This window comes from Rana temporaria, chromosome 4, assembly GCF_905171775.1.
Source record: "Rana temporaria chromosome 4, aRanTem1.1, whole genome shotgun sequence".
In the NCBI taxonomy this organism is placed as follows: domain Eukaryota; kingdom Metazoa; phylum Chordata; class Amphibia; order Anura; family Ranidae; genus Rana; species Rana temporaria.
Genome location: NC_053492.1, coordinates 404072755 through 404092754, shown reverse-complemented (window position 1 = coordinate 404092754; position 20000 = coordinate 404072755). Strand labels below are relative to the sequence as shown.

At 44.8% G+C, this 20000-nt stretch overlaps 1 protein-coding gene across 1 annotated transcript in view; it reads right to left on the bottom strand.

Moving 5' to 3' along the window:
- LGALSL (galectin like) overlaps nucleotides 1–20000 on the bottom strand; it is a 73517-nt gene that overhangs the window by 28310 nt on the left and 25207 nt on the right. The window contains exons 2-3 of the mRNA XM_040351231.1: nucleotides 17145–17216; nucleotides 214–302 (exon numbers count right to left, since the gene is read on the bottom strand). Coding sequence (XP_040207165.1) covers nucleotides 214–302; nucleotides 17145–17216 — 161 coding nt within the window. The remainder of the gene's footprint in view (nucleotides 1–213; nucleotides 303–17144; nucleotides 17217–20000) is intronic.

The following is a 20000-nucleotide window of genomic DNA, read 5'->3' as shown; positions in this document are numbered from 1 at the left end:
AGTACCGGACTAGCTTAATCGAGGAATTAATCTTTAATTTCCCTAGCCCTAATATATATATATATATATGTGTCTTGCATTTGTTGAACAAGTGTCTGTCCAGGCAAAAAAAGAAAGCAGCACAACAACTTGTTCACACAGCAGTACTGGCGAGCACTAATCAGGGTTACATTGGAACAGATCAATAAGTGTATCCAAACATGACTTTCACACCTCTCTGGGTTCATGCCGACAATTCCCATTATGAGGATCTTCTTCCCCGGCCTCATGCCACCATTTATGTGACCACAGAACGGAACCGTCTGAAAAGATAAAGGATTCAGTTACTGGTGGACAAAACACACAGATTTACAAAGACATCACATTACTAACAGCCTGGGAACCACACTGCTTAATGCTCAAGTACTTAATCAATAGTGTTTAAAGGTCTCTGTGGTGGTAAAGAAGACGTATACATAATTAAATGGATGAGATCTCCTGGAGCTCAGTCTGAGCAGCAGCAGAAGAAATGTTCTAACCTCATTCTGCTGCCAGAACATTCCCTTTGTACAAGATGCTGTGAGACTATGGGACTACTTGGAAATACTTCAAGCGGTATTAAACCCAAACCAGAAATGTAATATATTGCAGCTTACCGATCATTAGATGTGGGGGCTGCATTAGTTTTCTTGTCTTAGGCTTTTTCCCCCCTCTGTTTTCACCTGGTGATCTGGCTTTGCTTTTGGGTGGACTGCTTACCTAATAAAGAGCAATTCTGCTTTGTGTATGTTTCACCTTTTTCTGGCCCTTTTCCCTCTAGTGACTGCTATGAAGGATTTTATAACACATAGGGTGCGACATTTGATTTGAGATAAAAAAAAGGTGATAAAGTTTGGAGTTTTAAATCAGTAGTGCTTTAAAAGGTCTAATTTTTTCACAAGCGTTGCACTCTGCATAGTTGGGATCGCTTTTCAGAGAACATTTGACAGGTGAGGAGACGTCTTGCCTTCTCACCTCCTGTTTTAACCCCTTAAATTCCAGACTATTAAAGGGGAGTTCCACCCACAATTTCACTTTTTAAATATAAATACCCCTGTAATACACAAGCTTAATGTAGTCTAGTAAAGTTAGTCTGTAAACTAAGGTCCGTTTTGTTAGGTTGTTAGAGCATTTAGTTAGTTTATAATCTAGAAATAGACCGTGGTCATCTTAAGTGTGGGCATCATGAAGCCAGACTGTATGACTTCCTGGATTTCAGCCTTGCAGATCGCGCACATGCTCAGTGCTGCACAAGCGATGTAAGGTTTCAGTCAGGTTTCCATAGCAACGGGAGTGTCAGAGGAAGTTGCCGCCCCTTCTCTATGCAAAAAGGCTATTTGCAAGGACTACTGGGATACATGATGCCTATCCCAGAAACCCTTGCGAATAGCCTTGTGACTTAATAGCCTAGGCTAATAAGGAGGAGGAGGAAGTGAGTGAGTGAGTGAGTGAGAAACTTATATAGCGCAAACAAATGCGAACTTAATCGCCTCAAGGCGCTGGTAATGAAGGACTACAAAATAAAGGTTTTTACAAGCAACAAAATAAATAAAATTGTCCATTCTGAACACTATGAGATTAGGGCATGCAGCACAGACAAACATAAAAAAATGGGTGGAAACAAGGGTGCAGGGCGGTTGCAGCATGGCCTGATTTACTTGAACAGGAACTACAGGAACTATCACCCGCCGATTGTGACAGGGGAAATTAGGACCGCCATTAGGGGGGTACAGGCAGTACACCTGTAAGGGGCCCGATGGTCCCCAGAGACCCGGCCGGAATCCTATTTTTTTTAATTATTTTTGTCAGCTCCCCAAGCCCCCCCCACCTCAATTCGCGGCACCCCCCCCCCAGTTCTCAATCCGCGTCACCCCTCTGCTTCTGAATTCGCGGCACCCCCCCACTTCTCAATTCGCGGCACCCCGGTTCTCTGCTCCAGGGGACCATGCCTGAAGCTGTGTAAAATTCCTAAAGGCTGCCCTGGGGGAGATAATTACTGCCATGGCTGCGGCCCTTCCAACCACAGGGTTGGATGAGAGGCAGTAAAAATGCGAGTCAACCCCATGGTTGAGCGATGCAGAGTGTAATTTCCGCTCTCCGCCCCCTTTTTTCTTGACGCTCAGACAAGCTTGATAAATTCTGGATTTTGAATGGATATAGAGAAGAGAAAAATGAACATAAACAGGTATAACTTATGTAGGAGGATTTGTGGATCCTGTGGATCACCCCCAGGCCTTGGTGTGCCTGGATGGACACTTTCATTCCTTTGAATGGGGCCTAAATAAGAAGCCAGACGTGTTTACAAACATCATGGAAAGGAACGCTAGGGAATAACTGAGAGCAGCAGCTACAGAGCTTTGTGCATCCAAACCTGGTAAGGGCTTTGTCCCTACATGAACCCATGCAGAACAGCTAGACGTGTTGGGACATTTGCCTGGGTATTTTGCTGGTTTTGAACCTAAAAGCAATGCATTTGATGAATACAAAGAAGTATCTTGTCGAATAAATAGCTGGCTTGATGGATTCATTTGATGAGGTCTTCCTTGTGGCACAAAAAGCTGCATGATATGTAATCTCTCAAACTCGTCTATTTAAAGTCTTGCTGGTATAATGTGACCAACTATTGAATGGTTCTAACCTGAATAGCACCTTTCATGTGAGGTCACAAAATCATTATGTAAAATGGCTTTTATTGTCTATATACATCCTGCTGGGCAAGTAGGAAATATAACACCAATGCTTGGAATAAGCAGGAACATATCCGTCTATATTTACCACACTTGTGAATGCCTGTATATTACTTCCAGGCTAACAAACCTTATGGCCTAAGTTCACCTTTTCTATAAACAGGCCCATCCAGACAAGGGGCCCCAGGAGTTTAATAGCCAGATTCAGGTAGAGTTACGCCGGCGTATCAGTAGATACGCCGGCGTAACTCTGATCTGCGCAGTCGTATATTTAAGTGCATTCTCAAATTGAGATACACTTAAATCTAGCTAAGATACGACCGCCGGCGCCGGCGTATCTTAGCTGTCTATTTACGCTGGCCGCTAGGGGCATGTACGCTAATTTACGCCTAGAATGCGTAAATCAGCGAGATACGCCTATTCACAAACGCACGCTTGCCTGTCGCAGTAAAGATACGCCGTTCACGTAAGGCGTTTTCAGGCCTAAAGATATTCCACCAAAAAGGTGGCGCAGCCAATGTTAAGTATGGACTTCGGAACCGCGTCGAATTTTGAAATTTTTACGTCGTTTGCGTAAGTCGTCCGTGAATGGGGCTGGGCGTAATTTACTTTCAAGTCGAAACCAATAAGTCTTTGCGGCGTAATTTGGAGCATGCGCACTGGGATACGTCCACGGACGGCGCATGCGCCGTTCGTTCAAAACGTCATTTACGTGGGGTCATGCTTTATTTACATAAAACATGCCCACCTCTTCACAATTTGAATTAGGCGTGCTTACGCCGGCACATTTACGCTACGCCGCCGTAACTTAGGACGCAAGTGCTTTGTGAATACAGCACTTGCCTCTCTAACTTACGGCGGCGTAGCATATATGAGATATGCTATGCCTGCCTAACGTTAGGCATTTCTTCCTGAATCCAGCTATAAATCTGCATTGTGCCATTCGTAAAAATATTGTTTAACCACTTGAGTTCCGGGAGATTTACGCCCCTTTCGTGACAAGGCAATTTTTTTGGCGATACGGCACTGTGTTACTTTAACTGACAACTATGCGGCCGTGCGACACTGTACACAAATAAATAAAAAAATTCCCACAAATAGTACTTTCTTTTGGTGCTATTTGATCACCACTGTGGTTTTTATTTTTTGAGCTATGAACAAAAAAAAGAGACAATTAAAAAAAAAAAAAAAACAATACTTGTTGCTATAAAAACCTATCCAATAAATAAAATAAAAAAAATTCTTTATCAATTTAGGCCAATATATATTCTGCTCCATGTATTTTGGTATCCAAAATCCCAATATGCGTATATTGATTGGTTTGCGCAAAAGTTCCAGCATCTACAATATGCGATATATTTGTGGAACTTGTATTTATTTTTTTTCACTAGTAATGGCGGCGATTAGCGACTTATAGTGGGACTGCGATATTGTGGCAATCATATCGGACACTAATGCCGCGTACAGACGATCGGACATTCCGACATACGTGGATACATTTCCGACGGATGTTGGCTCAAACTTGTCTTGCATACACAAGGTCCCACAATTGTTGTTGGAAATTCCGAACGACAAAAACGCGGTGACATACAACACTACGACGAGCCGGGAAAAGTTCAATGATTCCGAGCATGCGTCGAATTGATTCCGAACATGCGTAGAATTGTTATGCGTTGAATTGTGTACACACGGTCAGCATTTCCGCCAACTTTTGTTGTCGGAAAATTTGAGAACCAGCTCTCAAATTTTGGTTGTCGGAAATTCCGACAGCAAATGTCCGATGGAGCATACACACAGTCGGATTTTCCAACAAGCAGCTCACATCGAACATTTGTTGTCGGAAATTCCGACCGTGTGTACGCGGCATAACTCACACTTTTGAGACTTTTTTGGGAACCAGTAACACCAATACAGTGATCAGTGCTAAAAATATGCATGGTTACTGTACTAATGACACTGGCTGGGAAGGGGTTGATATCAGGAGGGATCAAAGGGTTAACTGTGTGCCTAGCCTGTGTTTGCGTACTGTGAGGGAGGTGCTTTTACTAAGGGAAGACATGCTTTGCAGGAACACAGGATTCATGCCTTCCCTTCTGACAAAATGGCAATCAGCCTTGTTTACATTGGCCATTCTGCCTGTGTACCGAACAATTGGCAGGTGTCAGCGGACATCAAATCTGTGGTACCCGCTGATTGGCTCCTTCTGTGCATAATCACAACAGGAGCGAACCGCCGGCAGCGCACATTAATGCCTACTACCCAAAAGTGCGGGATCACATATATATATATATATATATATATATATATATATATATATATATATATATATATATATATATATATATATATATATATATACACTTAGTCCTAAGCATCTATCCATGATGTGAAACATGTTAGCTTTTTTGTCCCCTATGTCCACTTACTACCATTGATTGCAGTGTTGCATGAATTTTTGGATGTTATACAGCTTTGGATTTTATCCTTTGTTCATTTTGTTTCAATAAATCGCCAATCAGAGTATCGCTGTTTTCTAGCTGGTCTAAAACCACTTTTGATGTAAAGGGGCGCTTTTTGGTTGCTATGGACAATCTTAAGTTTCCAGGCAGAAAGAACAGTTTATATAATATAAAAGTGCATGCAGGGCACTGGATAAAGCACTAGGGACAAAAGGGAAGTGAAATAATTTGATACAGTAATGTAATCTGTAAGATTACAGTGTACTGTATGTGTTTTGTTTTTTCACGTTTTAAATTTGGCGCTGGATTCCGTCTCCATGCGTCGTGACGCTCACAGGGAACGGAGCCCGGCACAGTAATGAATCGAGTGGAGGACACAGCTCGGGAATAAAGCGGGAGGACATCGCTGGATCCTGGTGACAAGGTAAGTAACTTTATCAGGATACTGCAATGTGATCCCGAATGCTGCTCTGGGTTACCGCTTAGGTAATGAAAATTCACTTATTTCGGCTACTCGTGACGCGCTGTATGCGACCGTCGGAAGCCTGTCGGAAGCCTGTCAATCAAATAGGAACGCCCAGTCCCGAAGACCATACCCGGAAGCGGCGGAGAAGATCTATCTCTAAAACGGTAAGTACCGCTTCGATTTTAAAAAAAACACCCGATTCCCCTAGACAAAATGAGCATCAATCTAATGTTAAAAATAGTTTTTCGGGTGAACTCCTGCTTTAAGCAGCAGTTTCTGAGCAGTAATGGAGCTTTCTGGTTTTGGTCTGGTGCTCCTTTCAGCATTTCTATGGCTTGAGCTTCCATTGGGTGCACATGGAGGAAAGCCTGGGTTTGTAGGAGCTTCCTCGCCATAGCTATTCAGCTTGATTAAAGTAGTCTGACTAGACGTCTAAAAGTTCCCAGTTACTCTATGGCCCCGTACACACGACCAGTTTCCTCGGCAGAATTCAGCTTCCGACCGAGTTTCTGGCTGAATTCTGCCGAGGAAACTGGTCGTGTGTACACTTTCGGCCGAGGAAGCCGACGAGGACCTCGGCGAGGAAATAGAGAACATGTTCTCTATTTCCTCGTTGTTCTATGGGAGCTCTCGGCCCGCCGAGGTCCTCGGCGGCTTCAGGGCTGAACTGGCCGAGGAACTCGATGTGTTTGGCACGTCGAGTTCCTCGGCCGTGTGTACGGGGCCTCAGAGTGTGTTGTTCTGGAGTCCATACAACTGACAATGTCTTCCGTGTGAGGAAAATAAGCAAATTTCATTTACTTAGAAATCCCCTGTAGTACAAATGAGTGAATTCTTTCCTTATGTTTGTCCCACAGATGATTCAGTCAGTGCTGGAGATGTGTTCACAATGTTAGTATAGGACAAACAGAAAGCGTAGTGAGTCATTACCTCAGACACCGACACACCCCCAGTTTTATTCTAATGCTAATTACAGACATTATAAACTGCCCTATGATTACTACAACTTGTCAAACATCCTGCTACATTCACTTCATTATCTCCACTAATTCATATTTACAATGCGATGAAATTCCATTCTATCGATACAAATTTTTATAGCTTTATTCAGTACCTGGAAACAAGTAACCTTATAACTGCAACTTTTGCAGAGCCTTCTTGTTTGCTGTCAATGGAAGCCTACATGCTTGGAATCCTCGAATTTAGTATTATATTGTGTTTGTGTGCAATAAAATAGATTAATGTGTATTTTTCCCCCCCAAAAAAACTTCTGTGCAAATAACGTGTGACATAAAAATTGGAAAGCCCACCATTTTATTCTCTATGGAGTTTGCTTAAAAAAAAAAACTATATATATATATATATATATATATATATATATATATATATATATATATATATATATATATATATATATATATATAAATATAAAATGTAAACTAATCTTGTGAGCTACCAATAAAATATGTACTGAAATCCTAGATGATCAGCTGCCGCCATTGATCACGTCCCATACGTTCGTGCTGTGATTATGAAATATATATGAATGCCGTGCTATACTAATTTCATTAATTAAATCTGAGTAGATAAATTGATATTATATATACAACAGATAAAGTGAAAAATTGTGAATAAAGTGCTGCAGTGCATGTGACACAATCCAATATTAGATTTCAAATAAATCCAAATGCATATTAAATCATAAAGTCCATTTAAACATGATCCAAATCTTGCTATGGTGTTCCAAACGTGTTCACGTGACAAGACACTTGGTTTACAGAAACCAGAGGTGGACCAAACCTAATTGTGAGTTTGCACGCTCTGAGGTGAGCAGTGTCACACAGGGGGAGCACAAGTGTCTTGTCATGTGCAGTGGTGGGGTGTCCATAGAGGGCGCAGAAGCGCCGCCCCTTCTCTCCTGCACCGCTCTATCACTAATAGATAGATTCATGCATTGCATGAATCTATCTATTGTCGCCACTGCCGCCCCCTATTCAGGTGTCCGGCCCCATGTCGGGCACCGGGCATCTGAATTACAGTGGCGGGAGTGTTTTTGGAAGCGCCTGATTAGAGCCGTCGGCTCTAAAGCCCCATACACACTATCAGTTTTCCTGCAGGTTTTTCTCTTTGGGTTTACCAAAACCATCTAATATGAGGTCAAACCTTAAGAGTTTCAATTCGTATGCAATCAGGCAGGCCCTTGCACTACATGGTTTTGGTAAACCTGAAGAGAAAAACCTGCAGGAAAACTGATAGTGTGTATGGGGCTTAATAGGCGTCCTGATTAGAGCTGTGGGCTCTAATAGGCTTCCAAATTGGTACACAGCAGGCGCAATGCTGTGCGTTGGCTGTATACACAGTGTTGTGTTAGAGAAGCGAATAAATCGCTTCCCTAACACTGACCCGCCTCTTAGCCAATCAGGTGCTCGGGTCTGGTTACCCTGTCACCTGATTGGCTGAAGCGACAGGTGCTGTGATTGGACGCCTATCAGGCAGAGATGACGGGAAGAGGACGGGAGAAGACATGGAGGACTCAAAGCGTGGAGGACAGTGAGACAGGTAAGTGCTGGGCGGGGGGGGGGGGGGCACACTGGCAGCAATTGATGGGGCACACTGGCGGCAATTGATGGGGCACACTGGCAGAAATTGATGGGGCACACTGGCAGAAATTGATGGGGCAAACTGGCAGAAATTTATGGGGCACACTGGCGGCAATTGATGGGGCACCACTGGCGGCAATTGATGGGGCACACTGGCGGCAATTGATGGGGCACACTGGCGGCAATTGATGGGGCACACTGGCGGCAATTGATGGGGCACACTGGCGGCAATTGATGGGGCACACTGGCAGAAATTGATGGGGCAAACTGGCAGAAATTGATGGGGCACACTGGCAGAAATTGATGGGGCACACTGGTGGCAATTGATTGGGCACAGTGGCGGCAATTGATTGGGCACAGTGGCGGCAATTGATTGGGCACAGTGGCGGCAATTGATTGGGCACAGTGGCGGCAATTGATTGGGCACAGTGACGGCAATTGATTGGGCACAGTGGCTGCACTTGATGGGCACAGTGGCTGCACTTGATGGGCACAGTGGCTGCACTTGATGGGCACAGTGGCTGCACTTGATGGGGTTTTTTTTTCAGTTTGCTTGCGCCCACCCCAATGGAACACCATTGCAAGATTTGGATCATGTTTAAATGGACTTTATGATGCAGTTTTGAATTATTTAAATATTAATATTGGATTGTGTCACATGCACTGTTGCACTTTATTCACAATTTTTCACTATTTCACTATTTATTGTGTATAGAATATCAATTTATCTATTCGGATTTAATTAATGATATTAGTATAGCGTGGTATTCATATATATTTAATATATACACACACACACACATATATATATAAACAAAAAGTGTGAGAAAAAGGCTGGTGTTCAAGTGGAACACCCCCCTAGCAGTTCTTGAGTAAGGGCAGCTGATTCATGTAGCATTTACATCCTGGATCAATCAGCCCTTAACTCAGGCAGGCGGGTGTGCTTAGCTAACCCCCCACCCACCCAAAGGTAACTAAAGAAATGTAAAAAAAAGGTTAAAACAAAAGAAAAAATGATATACTTCCCCCATCCATATTTTACTAATGCTAACAGCATATAGATTAAGGAGAGAGTGAAGTTCCACTTTAAAAACCGCACTGCAGATGTTATAAAACTGTTACAGGGGCTGCAGAAGGTGAAATTACTGGCCACGGCTATTTCCTGACAGATGGGGTCCTGCGCCTAGTAGATGATTGTTCTCTGCTGTCCATCAGTATTACTGCCGAGGTCCTGAGGCCATGTCAAGAGGAATGCTTCCACCCCTGGCTCCCCTACAGCATTTGTAATAGTGATTTGCTGATAACAGCAAGCAATCCATCACTTTTCTAGTGTGCTGGACCACCACCATCATTAGGCAATAAATACATAATGAAGTGTATATATTCATTTGCTCCCATGGAATATCCACCTGTCATTCAGCATTTTTTTTAATGTAGAAGACCAATACATGATGCTTTGTTTTTATACAAACCAGAGGAAACATTCATTCCTAATTTTCTTTATTTCATAAATACTGTATATTTATTTCGATCAGTTACAGATTGTAAGTGAACCTGTACTTTAGTTAGCACAAACCTGTGCTTTGCCCATGCAAGGAAAAGCAGCAGGCTCACTTTAATGTTTGCCTCATTACCAGCACTTTGCTACCCCACCACTCCATTTGGCTCCCAGAAGTGAAAAAAATAAATACTTGCATCTTACTGGTATGGGAATACCGTATGTACTCGAGTATAAGCCGCCCGACCCGAATATAAGCCGAGGCACCTAATTTTACCACAAAAAACTGGGAAACTTATAGACTCGAGTATAAGCCTAGGGTGTCCATCTGCATGCCTCACTGTGTCCATGTGCATGCCTCACTGTGCCCATGCCTCACTGTGTCCATGTGCATGCCTCACTGTGCCCATGCCTCACTGTGTCCATGTGCATGCCTCACTGCTGCCCATGTGCATGCCTCACTGTGCCCCCATGTGCATGCCTCACTGATGCCCATGCCTCATCTGTGCCCATGTGCATGCCTCACTGTGCCCGTGTGCCATGCCTCACTATGTCCATGCCTCACTGTGTCCATGTGCATGCCTCACTGTGTCCCATGCCCTCACTGTGCCCATGCCTCACTGTGTCCATGTGCATGCCTCACTGTGCCCATGTTGCATGCCTCACTGTGCCCATGTGCATGCCTCACTGTGCCCCATGTGCATGCCTCACTAGTGCCCATGCTCACTGTGCCCATGTGCATGCCCTACCTGTGCCCATGTGCATGCCTCACTGTGCCCATGCCTCACTGTGCCCACGTGCATGCCTCACTGTGCCCATGTGCATGCCTCACTATGTCCATGCCTCACTGTGCCCATGCCTCACTGTGTCCATGCCTCACTGTGTCCATGCCTCACTGTGCCCATGCCTCACTGTGCCCATGCCTCAGTGTGCCCATGCCTAGACGTTTAACATGGGAGTCTATGGAAGGGTTGCCCAGCTTTGAAAAATCAGTGCTCCCCAGCCCTAGGCTCTATTTGCATAAAGATAGAAGAGACTGCCGCTCCAGGTGAGCACACCTACGGCAATCAGTGTCCACTCAAGAACCAACGGGTGCTGGCAATGCACAGAGCATGCAAAGAAAAAGAACGTATATGGACAGCCGCACTCCAATAAGTCTAAAAAAGACGTGCCCTTTATTGGGTAAAAAAGAATGCACTACAAAGAAAACAGCATACAGTGGGAAATAAACAGCTGATGCATTTCACATTGAACTTCAATGCTTAGTCATAGCTATATATTATCTGAAAGCACACACCCTAGAGAATAAAATAGTGGTAGTTCCAATTTTTGTCATACGATATTACTGCAAAGGCTTCACTAAAAAAAATTCACCAGTAAATTTTTGGGTAAAATATAAAAGTTGAGTAAAGAGATAACCAACATGTCAAAGCTTAAATTTGCGCACGCCTGTGAAAAGGCGAAAAACTTCAGTACCCTATAAGTGGAGGAGCTCGGGTGAGTTAAGCAGGCCATAGATTATGCAATTTTCTTTTCCTTAACCGTGGGTTGCAGGAAAGAAAATGGCTTGATTCCCCCAACAAGTCAGTGTTGATGCAGGCAATCGAGTGCGGGGTGCAAGGGATCTGAGTGATTACTGCTAGCAGCTATAGCTGCTGGCAATAATTGCATGCTAAAAATCTGACATGCTGGTTGTACCCAAGTCAATTAACGGATCAACTTGGGTATAATCAGCCTGCCCATAGACTGATCAAATCTTGTCCAGTCCCTGCTGAACTATCAGAGGATTGATCCATTAATGCCGACTAAAATCTTGTTTTCTATCCTTAGTTCTAAACAAGCTGTTATCCTTTGCACTGCAGGTGCACCTTCCACTGCAAGGGAGAAGTTTTAGATTTCCTGGGGTCCAGCTTTAAATATGAGAGCTGCATCTCTTGACTAGTTTTTTAAGGAGCAAGTTCCAGAATTGCCATCCTTATCCCATCCTTCATTGTTGATTTATGTACTTAAAAAATAAATGCAAGTTAGGTGCCTCTATACATATGCATCTTCCTGGGCAGTGACCTTACTAGCTAGTGAAGCTAAAACATAAAGTCGCAAGCCCCTGGACCAGTCAAACATAAGTCAGCAATGGCTGCTCCCATATTCTATCCTTACAGGCTTCTGTTAAGGGTGTCTAAGCCTCGTACACACGATCGGAATCTGATGGAATCTATCCGATGGATTTTTTTGTCGGATATCGATGAAGTGGACTTTCATCAGTCTTGCCTATACACCATCAGTCAAAATCCGACCGTGTCCAAACGCGGGTGACGTAAAACACTACGACGTGCCGGAGAAAATGAAGTTCCCATGCTTCGAGAATGCGTCGACTTGATTCTGAGCATGCGTGGATTTTTGACCGATGGACTCTCACACAGACGATCGATTTTTTTCTATTGTTTTTTTATCCATAGGAAAAAATTTAAAACAATGTTCTTATTTTTTTTCACCGATGGAAAACAAACCGATGGGGCCCACACACGATCGGTTTGTCCGATAAAAATAGTCCATCGGTCTGTTTTCATCGGACAAACCGATCGTGTGTACAGGGCTTTAAAAGTTGGTTGTAAACCCCCCCCTTTTTGACTTTTACTACAGGTAAGCTATAATAAGGCTTACCTGAAGGTATAAATTATAATCTCCTAACCTGAACGGTTTAGGAGATCTCTCCCCTCGCAATGCGCTGCTGATTGCAGCAGCGCATACGCAGGGGGGTTCCTCGGCTGAAGGGCCGGCCGCCGCCGGCCCTTGCCGGGAATGAATTCCTGCGCACATGCGTGGGAGTGACGACATCGCCGATCAGCCAATCACAGCGCTGGACGCGGCGATACCCGGAAGACACGCCGAGTCAAGATGACATCTCGCTCGGGTGGACCTGGTAAGTTCTCTTCTCCTCGTTCTGAGGTAAGTATTTCATAATGAGCTAAATATGCGGTGCATACTAGCTCATATGGCTTTTGGCTTGCAGGTGTAAAAAAAAATTGTGTATGCAGGTTTACAACCGCTTTAATACCTTGTCAGGCTTACCTGCTGCACTCCACCATACTGATTACCTACTTACTGTACATTACAGCACATTAGGTACAGAAATATTCTTCAAAATCAAAGAGAGATCTGGTTCCTAAAAAAGTGATGAAAGAACCAGTTTGAATGGAAACTTCAACACCACGCACAGCACACTCTATACAGTTTCACTATATTATTTGGAACACAATCAGGATTACCTACAAAAAAATGATGCCGTTGTGATGATGCCAAATCGGCGGCTATTGCCGGCAATGGCACCAGTCTCTGAATCAGTGCGACGCCAATTTATGCGGCACCAATTCCCAAAAAGTAGATCTTGTACTACTTTTGGTGACTTTGGGGTGCGATTTGTATAGACATCTGTGCTGGACCCGGAAAAAGTCAGGACTGACATGCGGGAACTGAAATCGTGTGAGTTCAGCTGAAGTCGCACGATTTCATTCCTGCTGTCAGTGTGAACTGGGCTTTAAAGTTTTTCTAGTACCAGCACTTTTTCTGTATGTTAAAGTGACTGACATTTTACCACTGTTTTTGCACTTGGCACTTTTAAAGTGGTTGTATCCCCTTTGTTTTTCATTTTTACCTACAGATTTAGGAGTTATTCACTTTGCATGCAGCCGCTGACGTCAGTGGCACATGCACTGTGAAGGTCGGTGGACGCTGGCGGACCTTGCGGAAAGAAGTCTCCCCTGTACATGTGCGGTATGTATGACATCATCGTGGCTCCGGCCACTCACAGCGCCGGAGCCGCGAACCCAGAAGACACGCTGAGGGGGAAATGTCAGCTCCCTTGGTGGTGACCAGGATCAGATGCCGACGCCTTGTTCTAAGGTAAGTATTTCATAATGAGCTAGTATGCAGTGCATACTAGCTCATTATGCTTTTGCCTTACAGGTTTTAAAAAGAAAATTACAACCGCTTTAAATCGACTTTAAAGTGATTCTAGAGGTAAAAGGTTTTTTACCCTAATGTATTCTCTAATTGTAGAAAAAAGGAAGGGTAGGGGCAAAAAGAATAGTTGCTGAAGCTAGACTTAAGGACATGCCCACCCATGAGCCATGATTAAGCACTAATTCCAGTGTGAAACGCGTAGGCTGCTATCTCCATTTTTTGCTGTCCTTTGTAGTGCATTTGCCATCTGTTTTAAAATAAAGACAACCTAAGGGCTTTTTGGAAGTGCGGCTGTCCATTCTTCTAGCCTCTACAATTTGCCTTGTGCATTGCCAGCACTCCTGGTCTCCTGAGAAGCTATTAATTGTCCAGCATACCCACCTGGAGCGGTAACTCCCTTTTTAATGTATTCTCTACATTAAGGTAAAAAACCTCTCAGTCCTCCCACGCTGTCCCGTCTGCAGAAGCTCCTCTCCCCTCTTTCTGGTCTCACAGGCATTGCTGATAGAGCCAAGAGCCATTGGCTTCTGCTACTGTGACTCCAATCCCGTGAGGAGGGAGCAGGGGGCGGGGCCAGGCTGCACTGTGTGTGTCTATAGACACGCACAGCCCGGCTCCGGTGCACCCCTGCACGAGTGCCCCCTTAGTAGGTGGATTGCTATGGTGGCACTCAGAGGAGAGGAGGAGTAGAGAGTGCTGGAGGGGCAGCCCAGAAGACGAGGTTTGGGACCACTCTTCTGTCGATCGACGTTATGAACTGGGCTGTTGGAAAATGTTGCTTCGATCAGATCAAGGAGCCAATCGATTGCAGCACTGATCAGTTGATAGGAGGGGGGGGGGGAGTCCCGCTGTCAGAATACAACAACACAGCAGGGAGGATTCACACATCCACCTTGAATGGGTGGATGGGGAAATCAGTTCAGTTTTTTTCATTCATTCAGCTGACTGAATGAAAAAAATGTGAACCATGTATGGCCAGCTTTAGGTTGTTAGTTGCTTGAGGGCAAGGACTGATGTCAATGTATAATAAGTAAAGTGCTCCTTTAATTGTCAGCGCTATATAAATGTCTGCAATATTAATAGACTATCATATGGTTCTACAACACTTCTCAATGAGTTGTATGCAAACCCCTTCCAGAATATTTCTGACAGATCCAAGATACATTGTACTTCTGCTTTTCAGACTGAACTGAATAGTTTGACAGACTTGTAATATATACTGTACCATACAAGACAAACTGAGGTACCCAATATGTATCAAAATCTCCCTGGCCAGTGCTTTTATTGATTGCCTTTCTGGCACTTAACCACTTAAGGGCAAGGTATATTTATGACACTTGTTACTTACAAGTTAAAATCAGTATTTTTTGCTAGAAAATTACTTTGAGCCCCCAAACATTATATATAGCAGAGACCATAGAGAAGAAAATGACGGCCACATTTTTGTGCAATTTATAAAATATATATATATATTATTTTTTGTTTTGTTTTTATTATTACACTGGGCCTTTAAAAAAAAAAAAATTCTGATCACTTTTATTGCAGTCACAAGGAATGTAAACATTCCTTGTGACAGTAATAGGCAGTGACAAGTATTCTTTAAGACCCCAAACCCCTCCTCTGCACTTGAAAGTATTCAAAACGCCAAGATTGGCGTTTTTGAATACTGTGGATTTTTTAAAACTGGCACCGTTGGCTGCCGAGTAAACCCGGAAGTGACGTTGTGATGTGGCTTCCGGGTTACTACATTGGAGACCCGACCAAAGCCATCTGGGACGGGAGAGCCCGGTGTCAATGCTTATACCTTTTTAAACAGGTAATGCACCAGGGGCTTGCGCCTTCCTTTTTATTGGTTTTGCTGAAAAGTAGTGCTTTCGCTACTCTTTTTCCCATTTTTTGGTTTTTTTGTAGTTCCACACCAGGATACCCCTATCGAGGAGGGCTGCATCCACGGGTGTATTGTCACAGTCTTGCTGCCTATCCTAGAATGCTCCGGAAGTCACGTGGCCGGCCAACTGTGCATGCCGCAATGTGTTCCCAACGCAAATGCGATGCGTTCCATGCATTCTCGCAGTGCACACCAGTGAAACTCGGTCGGCATCCATGGCTCTTTCCTTAACATTCCCGTGGATTGGAGGATGTTTAAAAAAAGAGCCAGGAGGCCGAGCGAGCGGAGCGAGCCCGTCCAAGCGAAGCGAGGACGTGAGGCCGACTGGCCACTTCCTCTAATCCACGTCGCCCTGAATTCCGGGTTCGGCTGTTGTGTACTGTCGAAAATCCATTGGAACGCATCGCACTTGCGTTGGAACGCATCGCACATGCGCAGGTTGGCCGCCACGTGACTTCCGCAGCATTCTAGGATAGGCAGCAAACTGTGACACTACACCGGCATTGGACCATGTATGTGAAGTGTCACTGGTTCAGCCTTCCTTCTGGTGAGGACGACTGAGCACTGGGAGTGTTTGCCACTCTTTTTCAGTACACTGAGCCTGTAAACCACCGCAACGCAGTGGTGTGAATCAGGCACACAGGAGACAAGGCATTTTGCCTTGTCACACAGTGAGAGTGCACTAGGATAACTGGCAAACGCAGTGCCACCACATCTTGTATTAATTGAGCTTTAGGCTGGGTACACACTAGTGTGAATTGGATGAGGGTTTCCTAGCATCCAATTTGCATGGAGCCGGTTCACAAATCTCCGGGACGGCTGCGGGGCGGCTTGCACAGGAGTCATGTGCGTCTTTGGCTCCATTTCAGGTCCAAATTTAGCCCTGATCTGTCCCTGAAACAGAGAACAGGGACACGCCGCACCCCCTGCTGCGAGCCGCATCCCGCACTAGTGTGAACCCAGTCTTAGGCGCACCGAGGCGCTTTGCAGGTGCTATAGCGCTAAAAATAGCGCCTGCAAAGCGACATGAAAGAGCCTCTAACTCCAAGGGCTTTCACACTGGAGTGGAGCACTGACAGGAAGGTAAGAAAAAGTCCTGCTAGCCGCATCTTTGCAGTGCTGTAGGAGCGGTGTATACTATGCCTAAAAATGGGTAGAATCGCCGGCAAAGCCGCGCTGCTGCGGCACTTTACGTGCAGTTTTAACCCTTTTTCAGCCGCAAGCGGGGGTTAAAAGCGGCCCGCTAGCGGCTGAAAAGCGCTGCAAAAACTATGGTAAAGCGCCGCCGGTGTGAAAGCAGCTTTAAAGTTTCATTCACGTAGGCACTCCTGTATGGCTGTTAAATTGGGATAACCGTCTGTATTCATGCAGCCTCTGCATGCCGACAGACATGAATGGGACTGCATCCAGAGCAGGCAAAGACGACCCTTTGCCTGGGTGCACAAATAGGTACACCCCTGTAAATGAGGCCCGAGCGTTGAAAATCTTATTTTTTTTAAACTTTCAGATATCCAAGACTTTATTAGATAGTTCTATATGTATATAAGAAAATGTAGATAAGAACTTACCAATCGTGGAAAGTAGACCTCTGCTTGAACAGGTGACCCCAATGGACTGCTTAGACGCCTGCTGTCCAACTGCTACAAAGGGAAAACATGACATATGTTAATAACTATAGTATGGGTGAATAATATTCCATACGTAGGTGCCTCCCCACTGTCATTTATTAGGATGCACTGCAACATTCTAATACTCAGGACTAGGCCTGCTGTCTGTTTCCTGTTCTACTTAAAGCGGGGGTTCACCCTATGAACGCAAAAAAATTTTTTTTTTTTCTTCTACCATAAAATCAGGCATTGTAGCGCGAGCTACAGTATGCCTGTCCCGATTTTTTTACCCCCGTACTCACCTTGTACTCGTACATCGAAGATACCGGGGAATGGGCGTGCCTATGGAGACGGAGGATGATTGACGGCCGGCTCTGGCGCGTCACGCTTCTCCGGAAATAGCCGAAATAGGCTTGGCTCTTCACGGCGCCTGCGCACAGGCTATGCGCAGGCGCCGTGAAGAGCCGAGACCTACTCCGGCTGTCTTCAGGGAGAGTGACGTGCCAGGGCCGGCCGTCAATCATCCTCCCTCTCCATAGGCACGCCCATTCCCCGCGGGAGCCGAAATCGATAATGTACGATTACAAGGTGAGTCCGGGGTTAAAAAAATCGGGACAGGCATACTGTAGCTCGCGCTACAATGCCTGTCTCGATGGTAAAATCATGTGAGTGAGGGTGAACTACCGCTTTAAGTATGGTTGAAGTATGTGTTGTGATTTATGACTTACCTTTGCTTGGAAATTACGTAAATACATTATTCTCTTAGGCCTGGTTAACACCTTTGCATTTTCATGTGCGTTTTGGACTCACACAAAAACGCATGTGTTACCAAAAATAGGTAGAAGAAATACGTATCGGCCTAAACTGAGGACAAAAATGTTTTTTTTATATCTTTTTTGGGATATTTATTATAGCAAAAAAGTAAAAAATATTGATTGTATTAATATTGAGGTGATCAAATACCACCAAAAGAAAGCTCTATTTGTGGAAAAAAGGACGCCAATTTTGTTTGGGAGCCACGTCGCACGACCGCGCAATTGTCAGTTAAAGCGACGCAGTGCCGAATCGCAAAAGAGGCAAGGTCCTTAACCTGCATAATGGTCCGGGTCTTAAGTGAAATCCCAAGTTCCATTTACCCTCTCTATGCTCCATGCAATGGAGTGATTCCCCCTAAGTACAGCGCTAGCAATCCTCATTCCTGTGAGCCCAGCCTATTGTTTACACACCCCAAAGGCTAATTCATCATAAAGGATGGGCCCACAGTGCTCAAGGACTGAGTGGAGCTCACATGTCAGGGCTTTAAAGGTTATCAGTTACACTGTAAGATACAGAAAGGAAAAATTATTATTTGATCCCCTGCAGATTTTGTTTTGCCCACTTACATTGAAATAAAGGGTCTATAATTTTTATTATAGGTGTATTTTAAATTATAGAGACAGAGGGCAAGATTCTCGTAGATCAGCGTATCTACGAGCGGGGCGTAGCGTATGCCATTAACACTACGCCGCCGCAACTTACTGGAGCAAGTGCCGTATTCTCCAAGCACTTGCTCCGTATTTTGCGTCGGCGTAGTCTAAATGGCCCGGCTATCCCCGCGTAAATCAAAGGGAGCGGCTTGTATTTAAATTAAACGCGCCCCGTGCCGAACGAACTGCGCATGAGCCGGCCTTAAACGTAGGCCACTGCGCATGCTCCATAGTACGCCACAAATACACTGGTTGTGACGTGAACGTAATTAACGCACAGCCCTATTTGCGACGAGTTACGTAAACGACGTAAAAACCCGACGCTGTCCCGACGGCCATACTTAACATGGCATACGGCGGACCGATGTAAGGTTACCCCTCATATAGCTGGGGTAACCTTACGCTTACGGAAACAGCGTAAACTATGGCGAATCGGTGCAAAACGTTCGGGAATCGGCGTATTCGGCTCATTTGCATATGCAACGCTGAAATCTACGTAAAAGCCACCTAGCGGCCAGCGTAGTATTGCATTTAGGATCCGAAGTTGTAAGTGACTTACACCAGTCGGATCCTAGCCTAATTTTGGCGTATCTTGTTTTGAGAATACAAAACAATGATACGCCGGCGGGATTTTCGAATTACGCCGGTGTATCTGTAGATACACCGGCGTAATTCTTTTGAGAATCTGGCCAGAATATCAACCAAAAATCCAGAAGCCTCGTACACACAGCCGGTTTTCCTAACGGGAAAACTGCGAGGGAGAGCTTTTGGCTGGGAATCCCGGCCGTGTGTATGCTCCCTCGCAGTTTTTCCTACAGGAAAACTGACAAAAACCGCCTGACAAAAAAAGATAACCTGCTCTCTTTTTTGCCGCCTGGATTCCCGACAGACTTTTTCCTGGCAGTTTTCCTATGGGAAAAACTGCGAAGGAGCATACACAACGGTCGGGATTCCCGACCAAAGCTCTTATCTGAGTTTTCCCAATGGGAAAACTGGCCGCGTGTAGGGGGAAAAGTTACCGAGCAGGTTCTCGCCTTTCCCCTCGGGATTTCCGACATAACTTTTCCCATCGGAAATCCCGCACGTGTGTACTAGGCAAGACACGTCCAGACACATGATACAAATGTTATCAATCGAGCTGCAGTTCAGTGAGTAAAATAATTATTTGATCCTCAAGCAAAACATGACTTAGTACTTGGTGGAGAAACCCTTGTTGACAAGCACAGAGGTAAGACGTTTCTTGTAGTTGGTTATCAGGTTTGCACACATCCCAGGAGGGATTTTAGTCCACTCTTCTTTACAGATCTTCTCTAAATCCTTAAGGTTTCTTGGCTGTCATTTGGCAACTCAA